At 32.9% G+C, this 23,068-nt stretch overlaps 1 protein-coding gene and 1 long non-coding RNA gene across 2 annotated transcripts in view; one reads left to right on the top strand and one right to left on the bottom strand.

The window, feature by feature from the left end:
* Window positions 1-23,068, top strand: part of LOC139498915 (uncharacterized) — a 437,948-nt gene that overhangs the window by 389,124 nt on the left and 25,756 nt on the right. The window lies entirely within an intron of this gene.
* On the bottom strand, window positions 6,833-13,948 carry LOC139498911 (baculoviral IAP repeat-containing protein 7-B-like). The gene is made up of 4 exons (XM_071287502.1): window positions 13,101-13,948; window positions 12,521-12,587; window positions 9,722-9,814; window positions 6,833-7,651 (listed from the first exon to the last, which is right to left on the bottom strand). The coding sequence occupies exons 1-4, from the start codon at window positions 13,734-13,736 to the stop codon at window positions 7,455-7,457; spliced, it is 993 nt and encodes a 330-aa protein (XP_071143603.1). The 5' UTR covers window positions 13,737-13,948; the 3' UTR covers window positions 6,833-7,454.

Below are 23,068 nucleotides of genomic sequence, written 5' to 3'. Positions count from 1 at the left end.
TCATATTCATAAGTTTGTTGCCTATAATTCAGATCATTACTACCAGTAATTAAACATGTGTCCATTTTCCAAAGTCTTCCAACAGTTTCCCTGATTTCGCTAGTTAATCTTTTATATTTTTGTTACGTTTATATGCTATAATAGACACTTGAGTAAAAATTTCACTGTAGTCTTTTGCAGATTGTTCCAATGTTTTCTTATAATTTTAATAAAGTTTTTCACCATTTGGTTATATTTTGTAATAAGAGTAAGTGGGTATTATTCTTGTTCTTGTATTTCTAAAGGTTTTTTTTATTAATAATTTGGAACCAAATCGAAGGACTAACGAGTTCTGTCCCCTTGTTGTTTTAAGCTTGTAATAGATTCAGATTAAGTATGCTAATTAGATATGTGCGCATAAATAGTGCGCACAAATCTCAGTGTGTAATTTTAAATTCTCAGTGTGTAATTTTAAATTCTCAGTGTGTAATTTTAGATTCTCAGTGTGTAATTTCAAATTCTCAGTGTGTGTTTTCAGTTTATTTATTCTCAGTGTGTCTTTTTGAAATCTCAGTGTGTAATTTTCAATTCTCAGTGTGTAATTTTCAATTCTCAGTGTACATTTTTCATTTTTGTAATCTCAGTGCGTCTTTATGAAATCTCAGTGTGTAATTTTTAATTCTCAGTGTGTAATTTTCAATTCTCAGTGTGTTATTTTCAATTCTCAGTGTGCGTTTTGAAGTTTTTAAATCTCAGTGTGCTGTGTTGTAATTCTCAGTGTGTAAATTTTTCGAAAAATGGTTTAAACATAGTTTTGACGAGAACGGCTTGCCATAGCCGTTAGTTTTGTTGTTTGAATTGTTTGAGATTGTCATGTCTGGGCCTTTTATAGGTGACTACACGGTTTGGGCTATGCTCATTGTTGAAGGCCGTACAGTGACTTATAGTTGGTAATTTCTGTGTCATTTTAGTCTATTGTGGGGTGTTGTCTCATTGGCAATCATACCACATCTTTTTTTTGATGCAAGCGCTAACACGGTGATTTCATCCCTTCGAACCAAGATCCATCTTCAAACATACGGACATAAAGCAGTTAAAAGGTAGAACGTATAAAAATCAAATAAGGAACAAATGAGTATCGAACATAAAGTAAAAGGATCGGTTGAGCACAAACATATATAAATAGGTCATAAAAAGATCATTTTACCTCAACAAATTTAGAACTATTACCAGATATAAGAGTATAAACAATTAAAAAGGGGGAAGAATATTAAAAATCGAATAAGTAACGAATACGGAATAGGGAATAAGTAACGAATAGGTAACGAATAGGGAATAGGGAATAGGTAACGAATAGGGAATAGGTAACGAATAGGAAATAGGTAATGAATAGGGAATAGGGAATAAGTAACCAACTTGACGTCCATATATATAGTTTATATGTCAATTAACAGGGTGTGGTGTATATATCAATGCGATAGCAACCTAACGAAACAAAATACCAAAAAAAAAACCCACAGGGATGTGGTGTGTATATCAATGACATAACAGCAGATACAATAACAGGGATGTGCTGTAAACGTTCATGAGATAGCACTACAACACAAATATCCCGCAGACATCTTTAAACTCAATAACAGGGACGTTGTGTATACCTCAATCTGATACCAACCCAATAACACAAATTAAATATAGCCAAAACACATCTATAGAGTCAATAACAGGGACATTATGTATACGTCACTAAGATAGAATCCCAACGACACAAATTAAATAACCAAAACACATCTAAAGAGTCAATAACAGGGATGTGATGAATGAGTCAATGTGAAAGAAACCCTACTACATACATTTCCCAAGGACATTTAACTAGTCAATAACAGGATTATGGTATAAATTGATGTGAAAGAAACATCGACACAAGTAACCAGAACACATCTATAGAGTTAATAACAGGATGGGACAGCAACAAAAAAAATCATCCAGAAAAAATATATAAAGACAATTCCAGGGATCGGTGAATACGTCAATGCGATAGCAACACATTCATCCAATTTGTTACATTGATCATAGGAATCAAAAAGTTGTAAAATTTATAATTTATACAAAATGATACCTTGTACATAACATATTACGTCTAAACGTCTAAACGTCATGTCACAACTTTATGAAATTCTCCATCGGATAACATGTGGTTATACAGGGCTACATTTTGTAACACTATACTATAGATATACCTCGTCTCAATCGAATGTAATGGCTTGGCTATTTACATCTTTACGACAGACAAAATAGCTGATCCGAAAGGTACAGTCACCATCTACTTGCCACTACAACCCTAGATAAAGCCGACATCGAAAGGCTTTACATCGACCACCGACAGTTATATATGAATGACATTAATGTAGTCACTGTGGTCGAATGGTCCTCGGCTCTGGACACGGTGCAGGCGGCGTTGCCATGGTGTCACAAAAACGGGTTCTAATCCCGCTGATGGAAGAACAAACATTTTCTAACGCAAATTTGCAGATCTAACATTGTTGGGCTAAACATGATATATATAACCGAATCACAGACGAATACGTCTCTACAATGACACAACTTAAATTTTACACTTTTTTACTATTTTTTTTATTATTATTCTAAAGTTTTACGAATATTTTAATGAGGGACTTTTCTTTCAAGACGGCCAAACAAGCGATTGATGTGTTTAATTATTTTTTATTACTTGTATTGGTCCTCGCGATTGTACATGTATGTATTACAAAAGAGAAAAGACAAGTCCCTGTTTCAAGGACTAACTTATCAAAATTCCACCATTAAGGGCTTACAAGTTAAGAGCAATTCTCTATAACCACCAACCATTTTATATAAGGGGGCTCGGCACGCATAGTCACCGATTTTCCAAAACTTAGCCAAAACATGTGATCATGTAAAAAAGTAAGAAAAATGCCAACCAAAATGGTGCTAGGCCATGGTTGCCATTGCAACCAAGTGAATGAGATTTCCCGTACATTTTGAGGAATTTCGCATCGAAAAAACAACTACTTTGCAGTCATTTGTAATCAAAACCAGGTTTTATTTAATGATATTTATAAATATTTTTCAGAAACATGAAACTTAACAAACAAAATAGCATTGTCATATATAAAAAATATTTTTGCTGAATATTGTCATAACCGCAGATTCAGGGATTATTTTTCATTGTAGTTGAGTAGACAAATTTTACACATTGTGCATGAATAAAATAGACATTTTTGCACCCACCTCCATTTAAGCTGTGGTTATAAATAAAAAGTATAAATTTTTCAAGTCAATAAATTATAACAAAATGTTTGGGATATTTGGTTCTAGGATGGTTGCTATGGAAACAAAAAATGTGTCATTTTTGCCTTTTTACCTCTCAAATGTGGCCAAGCTATTAAGATAATCCCCAAAAAGTAATAACAATTGAATGACTATGATGTGGAAACTATTGGCAATTAAATAACCATAAAATTGACCCGAGGTCAAAGGTCATTGATACCTTGTCCTTTGACCTTCTGTATATTAATTGAATTTTGAAAGGAAATGTAATAGAAAGAGGCATACTATACATAGAGAAAATATCTTCAGGACGTTTAATACAAATACGTATAAAGACACTATAACTAATATTAAACATGCAGTTTTCTTAAAGAACACTTGTATAATCCAGAATTGTAAATCATATATGGCAAATTCAATTTCATGAGACTGATTACACATTCAAATACAATAATTAAAAGATATCGTCCGATGAGACAACTCTCCACAATAGACCAAATGTTATTTTTAAGACAGGTCTTTTGAATCTACAAGAAGAAGCGAAAAGGAATAAAACTGCTAAGAGAACGACCAGTTTATTTCTTTGGTTGGGATTGACCTTTCGGGAAAGAGTTTATGCACATATAAAAAAAGAAGATGTGGTATGATTGCCAATGAGACAACTCTCCACAGATAGAACAAGAGGCTGTCAGATAGACAGCAAACCGGATTTTCCTGCAGAGGTCTCATTTTGTCATCAGTAACAATATATTAAAATTTGATAAGCATTGATTGAACGGTTCATGAGTAAATGCACAGACAAGACTGGAAACGCCATTTTTTCAATCTTTCAAGAACCATAATTCCTGAACGGTAAAGTCCAAATCGTCAGTATTGAACTTGACCTCCATTTTGTTCTCAGTAACAACATTACAATTGTAAAAGCTTTGGTTGAATAGTTCATGAGTAAATGCACGGACAACATTTGGCTGTCGCCCGCCCGACCGACCTACCGACCACCGTACATCCCAAAAATCAATAACCGATTCTTTTCTTCGAAAATCCGGTCAAAAACCTGACAGGAGCTTAAATAATCCGAGTGAAGGGATCTACCTTTTATTTATTTGCCGGGGAGTTCCGCACTGAAAGGATGAATTTTAACCTTTCTTTTGTCTTTTTTGCCTTTTATCTTGAAAACATTAATAGATAAAGAGAAACATTTAATATAATGATTATCAGCAACACCAGCTACAAAAGTAAATAAATAAGAGTTCATGATTGGTACAAATGTAATAGGGGTCTTGGACAGAATAAAAGGATTCGTCAAGTTTAAGATGCTTTATTCATACGACATAAATAAATCAACCCTGAAAGTACACAAATAACAAAACGTAAATACATAGACAGTACAGTGTACAAAGGGATATAACTCTAAATCATAAAACGGAAAGTACATGTATAAAATACGATAAACTAGCTCTTTTCTGTAAGAATACAACCAATACTATTTAAGTGTATATATTATAAATATATGAATTCAATCAAACTCAATTATAAACCAAGTCAGGATTAATTACTACATATGTCCAATTATATTACGCTACTCATTCATAGATTTATGAATGAACTATAATTTCTTACTATAATGTTTACATGTAATAATCGACATACAGGTAACTACTATTCACAAGACACAAACAATACATATACTGAACTAAAATTAAAAAGACAAACACAGACAATACAGTAAACTCAAAAATACATGTAACACTGAAATTACCATGTATATGGTACAAAGGTCTATCTCCTGTTTGGAAACATCACCAGATTAACATAATAGGAAGATATTCTGGTCCTGTTAAAATACAAATACAGTATAACCTACATAAGTCTAATGAACTAGCTATGTCAGCATAGCATTTATAAACAATAAGTAAAATGTTCAGTAGACATTGTTTTGGACCTTTTATAATAATAAAATAACTGTACCAATACATGTATCATTAATATATCTATGATATATTATTTCTCTGAGTTCATGAAAATACTTCTTTAAAATAAAATATCTATCATTCATTCACAATCATTCTGACTTATTCAAAATACATTTTCTCTCAGATTCAAACTAAAGGAATTATGTGCAAATATTAAAGACTTAGAAATATTAGTAACTGACCTGATTGATATGGAATAATGTCCAAAATATTAAACTGTATAACTATTTTAAATATGGCTGCTACATGTAAAGATTTCTCTCAAGGTATATCAAAAAGAGTGGCAAAAACTATGAACTCAATGACTGTGACCAATAGTAAGCAAGATAATATGACACATGACTGACTGACTAATGAACCAGAAAAATAGATTAGATCTGTACTAAGAAGAAATAAGAGAATAGAAGAATTGATGAACTCTTAATAAACATATAATAAAACTACTAATCTACCACATATATTTAACTTCCCTTTTTTTGTCATTATTTGTATATACCCTGTTACATAAAGTAAATGATGACTCTAAAATCAATCATGTAGTTAAGGTGTGATTGAGCCCCTGTATATCGCAAAATCCAAATTTCACCAAATGGTGATGAACCTGACAGAGGCGGAACCGACATAATAGGTAACAGGTAACAGTTCTTTTAGGTACAACGTATATCATCTGCAGCATGTAAATTAGAAATTTACCTAGCTTGTCCTTATTGCCGCTTGTTTTTTTTCTAAATATAAATGCCACGTCATTATGTACCAAAGAATCACAAAAAGGCATTCCTGTGTCATTTTGGTCTCTTGTGGAGAGTTGTCTCATTGGAAATCATACCACATCTTTTTTAAATAGAAACAAACTATTGCATAATAACTTCCGTGTTCCTAACTTGATTTGAAGAAAAAAAATGGGTTGAACCTGGTTGAATGGCTAAGCAAACCTCCCACTTTATGACAATTAATCGCTAAAATGACAACACTACGTAACAGAAATACAGCACGGACATACGCAAGAACATTCAACACAGACAAACGCACACACAGATAATTATATAATAGCAAATCTCGAAACAACAACAAACACATTCCACCAACGACAAACACCACAGGATACCAAAAACAGTTACTCGGTAATATTTCGATATTTTGGTTATAACTTTTATTTATCACAGACAATTTTCCTTTTGTCTTATTTGGAGTTTCATAATTTTTTTTTGTAAATTATTTATGAAACGGGGCATGTGTGAAGGAAAACCAATGAGGAAAAATAAAGTACAGAAACATGGACGGATGATAGTATTAACTGAATATGTAAGTAAAAATTGAATACACCTTATAATAACACAACTGTTATGAAAAAGTTTGATTAGCAAATTGGGACGTATCAAAAAATAAATTAACAATAAGTTCACTATTCAATATTACTAATTTCAAACATATTACTCGATTCTTAGTTGCTTGTTGATAAAAGTCACGATTGATAGCCTTCGTCATCGAAAACCTTTTAAAATCCCATTAAAAGAGCATTTGCATTATTGACGTTTCTGGATACATGCACTTATCGACGTATACGTATTGGTTAGATTTGTATAAGATAATGACTTAGCCCCGACCTAATTTAAAACTAAATCTAAATTAAATGCATTTCAAAATATCTAAATAGGGACCAACTTGACTAAATTTACCATAGTAGTCTTAGCATCATAATAACTAAACAATAGCTAGTTTCATATGACTCTTTGCTATGCTGAAGAAGAAAATTCATGCTAAAAACATCATTTGTATTTCGTCGTTCGTGTACAGAACTTTATACGTACACTTAACTTTTGCTATAAAACATTTTGCCATAAATGGCAATGCTTGTTCGTTTTTCAAGCGGCGAAAAAAATCTCGAGTGTATGGTAAATATCCAAGAAATTGGACTTGTTCAACCTCATCTTTTTTTAGTAAAACTGCAAATACTTGAACAAAAATTCAAAATCATTCAAGACTATACGTTGTCTGGGACCAAATAGATATTGTGTACATTAGATTAACCATTCATAGATATACTTCAATATATATGTATAAGGTAAATATTGAAACATTAACATACAAAATTAACATTTCATTTAAAATCGACCAGCAACAGAAGTTTAAATAAGAAATAAAAGAATCTCCAAATTTTCGATTTTGATCAAACTGACTATTCAAAAGTCAGTCTCATCACGACAAAAATATAGTTTTCTTTTCCACCACCTTTGATCGACATATTGGACATTTATGCATTACATTCGCACAATCTGAGCAACACACAAGATGCCCACATGGAAGAAATACTTCAGAAGCGTCAACTTCAATGCATACTTTGCAAAGTCTCTGATGTCGTAAATTGTTGTTTTCTGTGATCAGCTTCTCAAGATCTAAAATACAGAGAAGATCAATAATAATTATATTACATTAATCATAACTTGTTTTAAAAAATCGATCAATGAACAATATTATATATTTTCCAATTGATACTATATTCCCGAGCTTCCTACCATAATTTCCTTGATAGAGGACTGCTGCTCACAAGCAAGCTATTAATTCATGAGTTCCAATGGGTGAAGTTATAAAAGAGGGACGAAAGACACGAAAGGGACAGTCAAACTCATTAATCTAAAACAAACTGGCAATGCCATGGCTAAAAATGAAAAAGACAAACAGGCAAACAATATTACAAATGACACAACATAGAAAACTAAAGAATAAACAACAAGAATCCCACCAAAAACTAGGGGTTATCTCAGGTGCTCCGGAAGGGTAAGCAGATCCTGCTCCACATGTGGCACCCGTCGTGTTGCTTATGTGATAACAAATCCGTTAAATAGTCTAATTTGGTAGGTCACATTCATGAAAGGGAAGGGGATTGTAGTTACGATATCATTTGTGAAACGGTTATTCCATAACGGTCAACCAACTCGTGATGGCGTCCGTAAAATTTACGAAGGGATGATTTCAACTTCACCGTTTGGAACTCTTGGTTTAATAGCTATCTTGTGAGCAGCAACCCTCTATCAAGAAAATCATGATAGGAAATGCAAGCACGGGAATTTCGTATCAATTCGGAGATATATATACCCCGTATGCAGGTGCTGCTGGAATGTTGCTACTTAGAAATGGAAAGTTCACAATTGGAAAGCTGAAATCATCTCTTTTGTCGTAAAGTTTTGTTTTCAACCAACCCTCATTGTCAATTTCTAGATGTAAGTCAAGATATGAAGCCGACTTAACTGTATCTGTAGTATCCTTTATCTCTAGTTCGATGGGATAGATGCGTTCCACATAGTCACCAAATTTTGAATTATTTAGGGAAAGAACATCATCTATATAGCGGAAAGTAGAGTTAAAAGATATTGCTAACTTCTTATCTTTCTTCCTAAGAAGTTCCATGTACATTTTACGAACGTTATCACGAGTTGGTTGACCATTATGAAATATTTGTATCACAGATGATATCGGATATGTTCATAATCTCGTCACTACAATCCGGTTCCCTTTTCACGAACTAGACCTATCGAATTAGACTATTTACCGGGTTTGAGACAACATCCGGAGCTCCTAAGATCACCCCATTTTTTTTATTAGTATCGTTTTGCTTAGTCTTCAGTTTTGTGTTTTGTGTACGATAATTTTTCTTTTTTCTTTTTTTTTTTTTTGTCTGCTATGGTGTTAATTTAGTTTTTATCTGTGAGTTTGAATGTCCATCTGGTATCTTATGTCCCTCTTTCACACGGGCTGTAAAACGCTCTCACGGAAATATATGAGATATATTTAAAGTCTTATGCTACCACTGACTGTGTTTGTCCCAAAGGTATAAACATGTAATACGTAGCTCACATGTTCATGAGTTGTAAGTTGGTTGGATAACAGATTTCATATATCATATCCTGCATTCGTTGTTGTCCTTTTTTATAGTTTAGTACATAACGTATATTTTTATAATTTTGATCGTTCTAGCATTTGTCAAACACCTTTAACATGTTTAATTAAGATAATGATAAATCATGATAAAAATTAAAGTACTGTTTAACGCTGCTTGTAATAAAATAAACGGTATTCAATCAAATTAATTAATTTGGAATAACATACTGTAATGTGTAATACTGCTTGATCCATTTCTTTATACAAAAGGGAAATGGTTTAACATTTTCCACGGTTTCTTTATTCTTTATAAACAAAATTGAAAACAATTCTTATCGGCTACATCAAAACAACTGTGAACATTTGAAAAACAAATAGGAGTTGAACATGCCAAAGAATCATATAATGAGTCAATAAGGTTATTAAGCGATGTACAGAAGCTGCCGGAATAGACATGTATTTTTAATATATTTGTTGTTTATGGCATATAGCAAACCATAATGATAAGAACCGGTATAATTCTTTTTAGAAGCCACTGCGCTTGCACCAAGAACATTAAAACAAAAATCCGACAGGATGGAACTAACCTTGGACAGCTGTTCTTGGATCACCCCATTCTATTGTTCTATTTTTTAAGAGGATTTGGTGATTTTCTTCCAAATTTGGATCTCCACTGCATGCTAAAATAGTAAAGTCGTATTATTTGATCAATAACACGAGTGCATTCTTCATGTATCAAAAAATAACTCATAAGCTCCATGCGTTTGAATCGCTATTAAAGTCTTATCGACCTCAGGAACTCTCTACCTAAACATTATAAAACCAGTAATGTATGAAACCGTGGAAACAGTAGAAGTTGCTTGATCAAAAGGGATCTAACCAATAGCCAAATTCTTTTTGTATCAATGTAATATAGCTATTGGTAAAAATCAAACAAGAAAACTCACAAGGTTTTATTTTTTTTTAAAGCAGTATGTACTTTGCTTAATTATTACGAACGAACTTTACGTATACATGGATTTAAATCAAGTAAGAATAGACACATCAATGTATCAAGCAAACCAAATAGGGTAAAATATATTGAATGGAAAAGATATATCGAATCGAGCATGGAAAGAGCGTAGACTGCTTTGTATTTCAAAGTCGAAAATTTAAACACAATTTCTAACTTTTAAATCGGACGACTATACTGATATATAAAGAAACAAAATTCAAAATCATTTACCTAGTCATATGAGCCACCAACACGTCATATCGATCTACTAATTTGTTAAATAACACCTATTCTACGTAAGATTATCCATCGGGTCATGAAACAAATCAGTGTGTGCTAGTTTGCTTTGAATGCATCAAATAACATGAAAATTGATTTGGGAATATGACAAAGAGACAATTCGACCAAAGATCAGACAACATCCGGTGTCTTCAACGCAGCGAAAACATTCCGCAACCGGAGAGGGTCCTCAACTGGACGCTACATTAAATTGTGTAATAATTCAGTGAAAATGGACGTCACACTAAATTTTAAGAGAAACAAATGGGCTGAAATTTAAAACTAAAACAACATACAATACTAATAAAGGCCAGAGGCTCCTGACTTGGTACAGGCACAAAAATGTGGCGGGGTTACACAGGTTTCGTGAGATCTCAACCCTCTCCCTATACCTCTAACCAATGTAAAATAAAGAAACACATAACAATACGCTTAAAAAAACTCAGTTTAAAAGAAGTCCAAGTTCGATGCCAGGAAAGGTAAAAATAGAAACTAAGCACAAAATGACGTTGATATATATATGAACAAATCACTACAAGCATAAACTGACATGCCAACTCCAGACCTCAATTAAACTGATTGAAAGATTAGTTCTTCATCCTATGAAAATCAAGTACAACCTTCCCGTTAGGAGTTTAGTATCATACAACCATAAATTATATGAGAAGAATATCACTTGTACCATGCCAACATCTGGTTTTAGAATACATGTGTTCATTTCCGAAGCAAAGACCTTATGAGTGAATCAATATTAAGAGCAATATATGCAATCATTAATGACCTGGCAACAGTATCGTATTCCTTCCGAATTAGTCTGTTCAAAGCTTCGGTTAGCTTTTGAGGTGAATGCCGACATTTTTGTGCTTTGTAAAGCATATAACCATAAGATATCGGATGTGAAATACCTGAATGTCTGCATGTTGATGTGTATGGACTAATAAAAAAATTTAGTAAATATTTTGACTAATTTGTGATCGTAAACCCTGTTGTAATATTTTTTTTCAGTAATACAGAGATTTCTTTCGTTAAAATAAAATACGTTGCTACGTTGTTTCGATGGGTCTTTGCTGATTTAAGTCATACATGTAACTCATAACAATACAGAAAAAGGTCCGCAATAATTGTGACACAATTTTTCCCAATGGAAATTCACACAGCCTGACAATAAAGGAATCTCCTGAGCAAACAAAAATCGTATCTACTTAAAAGTAAAAAGGCAGGTCCATTTGACATAGGTTTTTTTGTTTGATGTTACTAAAAGAATACATAAAAGAGTTGGAACATTTGTATTCACATTCCGACTTTTTAAATACCGTTTTAATCAGGTGTGCAAACTTTTTATCAATAAGAATATGAGGCAAAGTGGTATATAGGGTAGACAAATCAAAACTTGGATTTGAAATCATTAACGGAAGCATGCATTTTTTCCAGTACAAATGTACTCCCAACGAATATATGACACTCCAAAAGTAATTAATCCTCCTGTTTGCAAAAGCCTTAGTTGAACAATTTATTACAAAGTTTTTCGATTGTACAAAGTGCACTAGATAGAATAATAGATAGTTTAGTAGTGGAATCATGGCTTGCAGACGAAAGAAATCTATATTTGCAAGGAATTTTGTGAAGCCTCGGAAGCTTCTGGTTGTGGATGAACATGATTATTTAAGAATAAAAAGTTTTGTATGCATTGTTCTTATACAACTCTCCTATGCTAGAATTGAGCTAGGATTCTATTAGCCAGACATTGTCATTGGTTGCTCTCTTTCATATTTTTTTAAAAGTTGAATTGTGATGTTCTTTTACATTTTGATATACTGAGAGTCTTTCGTTGCTGATTAAATGGTATGCATTTCGATCAATATATCGCCAGTTGTCCCGTTGTCATATGTATTTATTAATGAAAAATGTGAAATGCGATACGAAACATCAAAAGTTTTTCAAATAAGAAATCTTAAAATGACGTCTATTTTAACTGATGGCAAAGGGTTTGTTCCGCAGTTTAATAATTAATTTGAACTAAACACATTACCCCAAGAAACCTTAAGGAATGTGTTACTTATATAGTAGTGTGTACGATTGATGACTTCCAAAACATATCTGATTATCAAAATACCTTTATCATTGCTGGTACTCGCCTTGCATTCCTCAAGTTGACTTGCACTCCCAACTCTTTTTTGTCCCTGAATATTGTATTTTATATATTTAATTTGAGTTATTGAATAATTTTTAGCATGATATCCTTATAATTATACAGTTGGTTTAAGTCAAAATAAATTATAGAATTAAAACGCCTGCGATATAACACAAACATTACACTGTTTTAAATCTTTTAAAATAGAATGTAACTTCTTTTTTATCATTGACTATTATTGTAAGTTGCTGATAATGAAAAAAGAACAACATATTATGATTTTAATAACTCACTGTTGACTTAACTGTAATGTTTTAATATCACTTTTATATGTCTTTGTGTTTTTGAAACCTGTTATTATTAACAACCTATATATCTCAAGCATCGATTACAAGTGATCATATGTGTCACAGCGAGCCGCACGCTTTCAACAAGCATGACCGATCAAGAAAATATATAATTGGAATTCTAACAGACTCGTTGGACAGGCTTCAAATTAAGTGGTTCCGACGGGAAATGGTAGTCTACCAATAAGCAGCCCAAATACAGAAATGATACCTACTATGTTATCTTGTTCCTCTTTAAAGGGAATTGTCCGATAACTCTGCAATAAGTGTTGACAAAACGGCGACCATCTTTTGTGTTCTGCCCTGGGATCACAATCTTTGAACCAATTTTGTAATCGGATGCCACAGTGGAAACAACGAGTGAAATCACTGTACCCAACGTAGAAAAATCCAGTCGATACCATAGAACGAGCTATGTTTCGTAAATTTTTCGGCCACGTTTGAAACGTACAGTTTCGAATATTATTCGAGCTATAATTCGGAAATTGAGGAATATTAGTATTACTACTATTAGAAATGTCAAATATATTTTCAAATATACCCAGAGTTGTTTTTATCACACTATTTCTACCTTTGGGCGCATATGCTTCTATTCGTAGGATTCCTGGCGCAATTGGCTCAAACTGTATAATATGTGCACAAGAAGGAGAAAGATTTTTATGTATAACATTTGGAATATCGCCTGATTTCCAATTCTTGACAATTAACCCACAAGAAAAACATTTTGTTTCAGCATTTTGACCTGTGTAGATGAATCCTGATTTAGCTAACATGAGACAACTAATGTCTACGTCTCGGGGGAAAGAGTTGAAAGACGCACATCTCCATAGTTCATCTTGGATATTACTCATCCTATTTTTATATCCAAATTTCAACACAATTACGCTTTCCGACTTATATTACACTGTTCAAACGGCTAGAGACTGATATTAATTGTCTTGAAACATGTTAAAACCTGCAATGAAAATATTTTTTAAGTATTTATAAGCGGTATATTTAGTTTTATAAAATAATGTATGCTTAACTCATAAATAACACTGCACGGCATGATTACTTCCGGTAATACAGAAACCCACATTCGATTATGCACTTACAAAGATGTTTAAATAACGGGTAAAATCACTGTACGAATACAGATGCACAAAGGTGATGTAAAATAGACTCATCCATATACATAGTACTACCTGTCGATATCTTTTCAAAATAAATACCCGAACTAACTGGTAACACAAATTTGCCTCGGAACAAAACGTAAAAACATTAACAAGTATTGAAGCCATATTTAGACTTTGAATATCATTTTTCATATCTTAATTTCGGACAAGACATATGCTTTTGTAAATTATTTTCAAGTTGTTCGATTTGTATACCAAAATCTTGTTGACGTCTTTTAACACTTTATTTTTTCGACAATTTTTCAATCATAATGTTTCTAGTCGAAATAGTTATCAAAGGTACCAGGATTATAATTAGTACGTCTACATAAGACTCATCAGTGACGCTTATATCAAAATATTTATAAAGCCAAACAAGTACAAGGTTGAAGAGCATTGAGGATCCAAAATTTAAAAAAAAACTTTGCCAACTACGGCTTAAATATATCTATGCCTTGTATAAGAAAATCCTTAGTTTTTCATAAATTTCAAAGTTATGTGAACAGGAAGTTTTTATAATGATGATCACATTATTGATATTCATGTCAACACCGAAGTGTTGACTACTGGGCTGGTGATACCCTCGGGGACGAAACATTCACCAGCATTGTATTCGTCCAAGTGGTGTAAATAGTTATCAAAAGAACCAGGATAATAAATTAGTACGTCGGACGCGCGTTTCGTCTACTTTAGACTCATCAGTGACTCCCATATAAAAATATTTAAAAACAAACAAGTACAAAGTTGAAGACCATTGAGGATCCATAATTCCAAAAAGTTTGCCAAATACAGCTAAGGTTAATCTATGCCTGGAATAAGAAATATCGTAGTTTTTCAAAACATTCAAAGTTATGTAAACAGGAAATTTATAATAATGATCACATTATTGATATTCATGTCAACAACGAAGTGTTGACTACTGGGCTAGTGATACCCTCGGGGACGAAACACCCACTTGATTTAATTAATTTGCGAAAATATGTCGTTATCGACCCCCCCTCCCCCCAAAAAAATACTCCACATCCCGCCCCACCCCTTTTGAAAATAATGGGTCCGTTTTAGAAATCTATATAGACCATGACAGTCTAAAAATAACATTGGAATAGTAATTTACAATACATTATTATAACACTATGAGGTAAAGGAAAAAATTAGAATCGGAATATTTTTTTATTTTTTTTTTGTTACAGCTTAACCACACTAAATTTAATTTTCAAATTGGGGATCACAGTATGAGTATACCAAAGAAAAAAAAATCTTTAATCTTAAAGTTAAATAGTCGTTCCATAACAGTCGGAGATTGTTTATTTTTAAAAAAAAAAAAATTTTCCTGGTTGTTTTCGTTCTCGAAGATTTGTTTCCACGCCAAACATTATTAAAATGATTATTAACAAAATAGATTGAAATAAAATTCATTAAAATCAGAAAATATGGTATTGAATGATTGAGACCAAAAAAAATACAACTTCAATTCGAAACCATTTTGATATTGAATGAAATATTTGAAACGCGCTATTGGTACACGTTTTCACCGTTTTATAACTCATTACCATATATTGCATCAGTTTTGATCTAATCTTAACCTACCTTTTACACACTTAATTTGTCTATCGATACATATACAAGTCGATAAAATAATGTATCTACATTTATAGATTGCTAACGCAGAATTTCTTTTTTCGGAAAACTTATAAATAGATCGGGGGTTTATCGGTTTAATCTGGATATACCTTGTACCTTGTACATTGTGTAACACACGTTTATATATATACATTATAAAGGTGTGCATATATAAATTCTGCAAATTTAAACGTGAAAAAGATCAAAGATCAATTATTTAAATTGATTTAATCGTATTTCCGACAAATAATTTTCAATTATCGGAAAAAATATCAATTTTGTTGAAACTAAGTAGTATAGATATATATATAATGTATATACATTTCTGTTTGAAATAATTAGAAAAGGAAACGTCTCATTTAAAATTATAATTAAGTACTTTTCTATTGAAAAAGCACTTACTTTTTCGTTAAAATTTAACCCAACCAGAAACAGTCGCCCACTGTCTCCCACTGTTTTAGCCTAACCTTAATTTTCAATATGATATATATTCATACAAAATTTTCGATGCTGATTTTTGGTATCTAAAATTTACAAAATAAGGAAAAAGCTGATTATGTTGATGCTTCAATGCACTAAGTAAACTTTAGTAATGAATTTTGACACATGTATCAGGAAAATATATTTGAAGAGGTAGGTCCCTGAAATGTATTTCACTACAACCAATTTTGATGGCGCTTTGCATCATATATATAATTTAACGACTACTACAGCTTCGTTTACAATACTTTTAACATGTTAGCAAATACTAATACGTAAATTGAATATAATTATTTATTAATTTTGCCTTGTAAACACTTAAAAAGAGGGAAGAAAGAGACCAGAGGGAAAGTGAAACTCATAGATTGAAAATAAACTGACAACGCCATGGCCAAAAGAAAATTACAAACAAACAAACAATTATAATACAAGAGACACAACATAGAAAACTAGAGACTAAGCAACACGAAGCCCAACAAAAAACTGGTGGTTATATCAGGTGCTCCGGTAATTACTTTCGTCCATTTTAAGATTCCATGCACTGTATTCTAAATTGTTCGTTCTTAAAAAGAATGTTACAAAATTTTCAGATTTGATTTCCCATTTTATCAAACTTTATATCTTACAATTCTTCAACTTTATTTTATCAAATTTGAAAAAAGAAACTTTATAAAGTAACATTTGGGATCATCGAACTTTCTATTTAACAACTTGTTGTATTGAATGTCGGAGCCCCATTTTACAGTCTCCCGAAGGATGAAATAGCTGGTAATCATCAGCAAATATGTATAGTGTTTCACTTTTCTTTCGTATGGTCTTAAGTTATAGTTGAGAGTGCTGTCTTTCTTTTTAGGGATGATTCTAATACAGTTAATAATTACAAGGAAAATATATTTAAAAAACGCTTGAAATTTCGACATTAATCCTACATTCCTTACGTATGGACATCTTAATCATAAATTATATCAGAAATAAACTTGTACAGCAGTAGGCGCAGTTCAATTCTCTCTTTTTAAAGAGGGGTTTCAACCATACCAAAGCATCAGATGTCAACCCCCCCCCCTTTTTTCCTATGTTTCTCCTTGGATACTCCTCTAAACATTTGTAATTAGTGATTGCACATTTTAATGATTTGTCTGATTAACGAGAGACAATTCAATGTGCATAATGCTGCAATCGTCCTTACACTTGCTTACCACTGGGAACAAGACAATATGTTCTTACTTAATATTACGTAGGAAAAGCATGAATAATGTTAAAGTTGTATAGAAGTTTCAATAAATAAGTATTGGATACATGATATTAAGTTTGTGATTTCATAATTTTGGATTGTAATTTGAGACACTTTTCAAAACTCCACCTGTACATAGCCGACAAACAGTATGGGATTTTCTCATTGTTGAAGGCCGTACAGTGGCGTAACTATATTTATTCCCTACTACCACTCTATTTGAACTCTGATTGATACATATCTCGTCGCAAGTTATACAACATCTCCTCAATTTTATACCAAAAGAAGAAAGATGAACCGACGAAAAAAACACGATACAAAAAACAAACTGTCAATCGAACATTTTAGTACAAAACAAATCCGTCTCAAACCCGTGGTTAACCAAGATGACCTTAAAGGGTTCTTAATTCCTAGTTCACAACATTCTACATAGGTCCCTTTTCATGGGTGGATCCGGAGATGTCTAAAGAGGTAATTCCCGATTATTGAAAATCAAATTGGATGATAGTATTCTAAAAATTAATATATATCGAAAGAACATGATTTTTTTTAAACTTAAAGTGATCAAGGGACGATCCCCTTCTCCCTTTTGAACTATTGCGCTTATTCGATGAATTAAAATGGCTAGGAAAGGAGAACGGTATGTCAAATTCAGTGGTCATCTGTGACACAGATATTCCAATTACTGATCAATCAAATCATGGAGGAGTCCGAAACACTTCCGAAGAGTTTTTTCCCACTTTACCCTGGGATACTTTGATTGAATAGTTTCCTCGTTAAACACCAACTCTCTATCAATTGAATATAGAATGAAGTTAACAGCTACATGTCAACCAACTAGATTCGATCATCATGAGAGAACCCGATACCGTGTTTTATCCTGCAATTGGGTGTCCTACTATACAGATACAGCCCTACAGATATCGCTATGCTGTATCTGTATACTATACAGATATCGCTTTAAAGCTCCGCCCACTGCCGGACTGAGTATTGTTTGAACCTGTGTGACCTCAGAATGTGTATTCCAGTTGCATTCCAATGACGATGACAATTGTCGATTTCAAAACTTGAATGTGTATGATTGTGTTACAAAATCAACCATGTCAATTTCAGCATGCATGTTTAGTGAATATCAAGTCTGAAGCGTAGGACAACTCGTACACTTCTGTTTCAAATTTGACAATGTTTTGTTATTTGTTTTTACTGTTGAAATTAGTTGTTATGTTAAAATAGATATTATTCACCTTGAGCGATGTATTATTGTTGACCATTTGAGATTCTTTTTTGCGAACCCGTCTTCAGCGTAATGTGTGATTTTGATATTACTACGCGGGCCTCAAGGGATTACAAATCGAAAATAAATGCTAAATATGTTAGTTTTTGTGTCTTTCAAAACACAAACAATATACAGAATTAATTGCAGGATAAAGACAATACCTGTTTAGTGTCTTTAAATATCAGCTGTATTTGTACTCGGCTCGAAACAGGTGTAGTAGCTCGCTAAAAGCTCGCATACACCTTGCTTCCTAGCCTCGTACAAATACAGCTGATATTTAAAGACACTAAACAGTTATTGTCTATATAATCTAGTCGAATCCCATTTCTATTCTCAGTTTTTATCATTACGTATAAGTAATTTAAATGCACGCTACATTTAGTGCGGTGACTGAAGGCAGATTTTTTAGAATTTAATCTCCCCACCGAACACACACCTATCGTGTACTTGGCTGGAGGACTATGGTAAGCACAAGTAACGAGAGACGAATAAACTGTTCTTCAAATCAATTCTTTATTAAATCAGAAAAAGAATTACAGACCTTTCTCGTCTCAGGATAAGACATCAAATGCCGGAAAATTTACTATCATAATAATTATTACAATTCCGATCAACTGTCATTATTTCATGTTCGTTTCATTATGCATATATTTCACACTGAAACTCAATATTGACATATATCAATTATTTTAAAATGCGTGTTTATTTGATTGGTTAATCTGCAATATGCACCATTTTGCTAAACATGCATATCTGTATTTTATAACGTCTGTCAATCTAGGCACACCTCCAGAGTCGTGTTTATTTGTAAATGTTTTACTTTTCAAGTGAAGTGAAAATTTGTTGTTAAAGCATGAGTGTATAGCGCAAACTCTCATGGTAAATCCAATTAATGTCAATCAATATCTAAAAATACCACATTTCTAATACTAAATCAACAACCATATGCACATATATTATCTTAAATTAGGATAGAGCGAAGCAGTCCTCAGCTTTTTGAAAAGCTTAAACTTGTGTATTTTAGGTCCGATAGTTTACCCTATTTACAGTTCGGCAGAAGCCTTATTTTATGTATTTGTATATACTTTAATAAAATTAAACATAGAAAAGAATAAGATATTTGGAGGGTAAATCTTGTGTCAGGTCAAATGTAAAGGGTGTTCCAGTGGAAGCTCTAATACGAGTAATGCGGCAATTTGGAATACCTCTCCTTCAAGAATGGTACGGCTACCATTGTGGTATAAATATAAGCAGGTGACGATTTCCTGCTCTTTGTCATTCTTCTGCTGTCTACGAAGACGATGGTCATGATACGTAGGTGATTATTATAGAGATAGATTATCGAGATAGGATATTTGAGATCGTTGTCTCTTATATATAAGATATTATTACTTCAAGTGTAATAAAGAACAGGTTGGTACCTCTTAGTTTTCTCTAATATGGAATGCATTCATGATTGTAATGCATCACAAGCTTAGGTTGGTGTCTGTTCTTTAAGACTTGTACAACTTGTAGTTTGTCAAGTATGAATTTTTCCGTATAAAACTAGTCGTAGCTTGTAGGGTACCAAAATGTACCATTAGGACAAGTCGTAGCTTGTAGGGTACTAAATTGTACCATTATGACAAGTTTGACCAAGGACAAATTAGAATTTGTACGTATCATTTGTATAAAATATGATTAATGTATACTAGTAGATGAATTGAACTGTTAAAGCAAGTCAGGGCACTTGTATATATGAGGCTCCCGCAGGGTCAAAAACGACCTGCGACCTCTGGGCTTTTTAGAGGCGACTTCCGACCTGAGGGCCTTCTAAAAACGACCTGCGACCTTTAAAATTTGGAAAAAACGACCTCCGACCAACTTCCATCCTCTGTGTTAGGAAAAAAACGACCTCTCGACGAATCAAAAAGCGACCTTGCGACCTGAGGGGGGTATCCTGTGGGAGCCTCATATATTTTAGTTCATTGGCATAATTTGATGGGTATACCTTATTTGGTGAATTTATTCGACATAGAACATTTCAGACCCAGTATCAAGCTGGTAACGAACCTATTCTAAAATAGAAATAGACACGCTTACCCTGTGTACACGTTACACATTGAATAGTATTGTGTTTCATACTAGAGACCCGTATCTAAAAATAACTTGGCGACAATCGGTTATGTCTGTGTGATTATATATATAACGAAAGTGGAAATTCTTTTTAACAAAGAGGACACTTTTTTAAAACATTGTAAAGGTAATTTTAACTAATTATGTTATGTATATGAATAATGATAAAATATTCAGACAGTAATTGGATAATCGTATATTCTTTAATGTTGTTTAACGTTATATTATACAAATTCGTTAACATGGGCGTTTCAGGGATTGTCTATTTTGTATTACTTTTGTTGAGTTGCCGGGTCCCCTGCTGTTATATGAGCCTCTCTGAACCCCCTCCCTTTTCGGAAGTCCTCGATCCGCCACTGTGAAATTTGCATAAGTGTGTGTGGGGGGGGGGAGGGGGGGGAGGGGCTCTGACTGCCTTAAAAGGGTCCCGCTCAAGTCATGCTTCAGTGATTCCCTATACAATCAATCAATTTTTCCCCACAAAAGGGGAGGGGGCGCCCCTCTGGCCCTCTAAATCCGCCTCTTCGCCACAGGTGAACGGGGTCTCATATGTTACACTTATAGAAGCCACTCCTTTTTGAGACCTCATTAGGAAATTGATAATAATGCAATGTTAATGACATTTGTAACTCTTTTGACGAATTTTTATACGTTTATCAAGTAACTATTTTACTAAGTTATTTAACTCAATTCACAGTAAACTAAATCAAATAGAAAAGATGGACTTCTTCATACAACCTTGTTTACAAGATGCACAAATTTATTCGTTTAAAGAAACTTATTTTTAAACTAGTTTAACAGGTTTTTTAATCGTGTTTGGTTACCGTCTCGTTTAAAAAATGATTCGATTGGCTAGTAACAGCTATTAGTATTCTTTCAATTGGTATTGCTAACAAATTGAGGTAATTTGAAGGTCCATTTAACAAAGAAGTAGGCATAACTTCCTTCTGTATTGTATTGTACACGCACAGGTATCATTTAGAAATGATCCAGTCAGGTGAACTAGTACGACACAAGTTATTGGTTTATTGCTATATGACAAAAGTTAAACACCTATTAAAATTACACAAGAAGTAAAACTTTCGACACAGGTAATTTCATTAATTTCATAATGCAATGTTAATGACATTTGTAACTCTTTTGACGAATTTTTATACGTTTATCAAGTAACTATTTTACTAAGTTATTTAACTCAATTCACAGTAAACTAAATCAAATAGAAAAGATGGACTTCTTCATACAACCTTGTTTACAAGATGCACAAATTTATTCGTTTAAAGAAACTTATTTTTAAACTAGTTTAACAGGTTTTTTAATCGTGTTTGGTTACCGTCTCGTTTAAAAAATGATTCGATTGGCTAGTAACAGCTATTAGTATTCTTTCAATTGGTATTGCTAACAAATTGAGGTAATTTGAAGGTCCATTTAACAAAGAAGTAGGCATAACTTCCTTCTGTATTGTATTGTACACGCACAGGTATCATTTAGAAATGATCCAGTCAGGTGAACTAGTACGACACAAGTTATTGGTTTATTGCTATATGACAAAAGTTAAACACCTATTAAAATTACACAAGAAGTAAAACTTTCGACACAGGTAATTTCATTTAAAATTATTAGTAAAAGGTAAACAATATTGATATGACATAGTAAATATGCATAGTAAAGGTAGCAATATACAGTAAGGAAAAAATATTAAAATTTACTTTATTTTACCATCCCCTTTTCCTCGCTTTCTTGCAAATTAAGCTTACCGTTTGTAGTGTCATACATGTGCATAATTATGTTTGTAATCAGTATCTTCCATAGATTTGATATCCAGTGGTAAAAATGGTAAAATATAATTTCTTTTTGGAGTATCCATGGAAACAATCTGCATTTAGTTGCTATAAAATATTGCAAAAAAGGGGGGGGGGGTAAAGATGTCAAATATTTCCCAAAAATTTGGCCGGAAGTAGAATTTCAATCCCTTGGAGTCATACCTTTTCTGAAACTGTTTCATATATCTATCAAGAAATCCAATAAAAAGCATTTGTCTTCAGGGGCGGATCCAGGATTTTAGTTTAGGGGGAGGGGCGCAAACTAAAATTTTCGCCGAGCGTATCGAGGTGAAAAAATTTTTGAGGTTAAATTATCGAAATATTTTGCTTTGCAAATTTTAGGGGCGGCGGGGGAGGGGCGCACGCCGGCCACGCCCCCGCCTGAATCCGTCCCTGGTCTGTTGTCTCATTTTTTGGTAAAATTGTGTTTGTAAAAGTTACATTAATTTCTGGACCTATGGCTGGTCTAGCTGTGAAAATACGGACA

This window comes from Mytilus edulis, chromosome 12 (genome assembly GCF_963676685.1).
Source record: "Mytilus edulis chromosome 12, xbMytEdul2.2, whole genome shotgun sequence".
Lineage (NCBI taxonomy): Eukaryota > Metazoa > Mollusca > Bivalvia > Mytilida > Mytilidae > Mytilus > Mytilus edulis.
The sequence above is the reverse complement of the archived record's forward strand: the minus strand, read 5'-3'. Positions and strand labels throughout refer to the sequence as shown.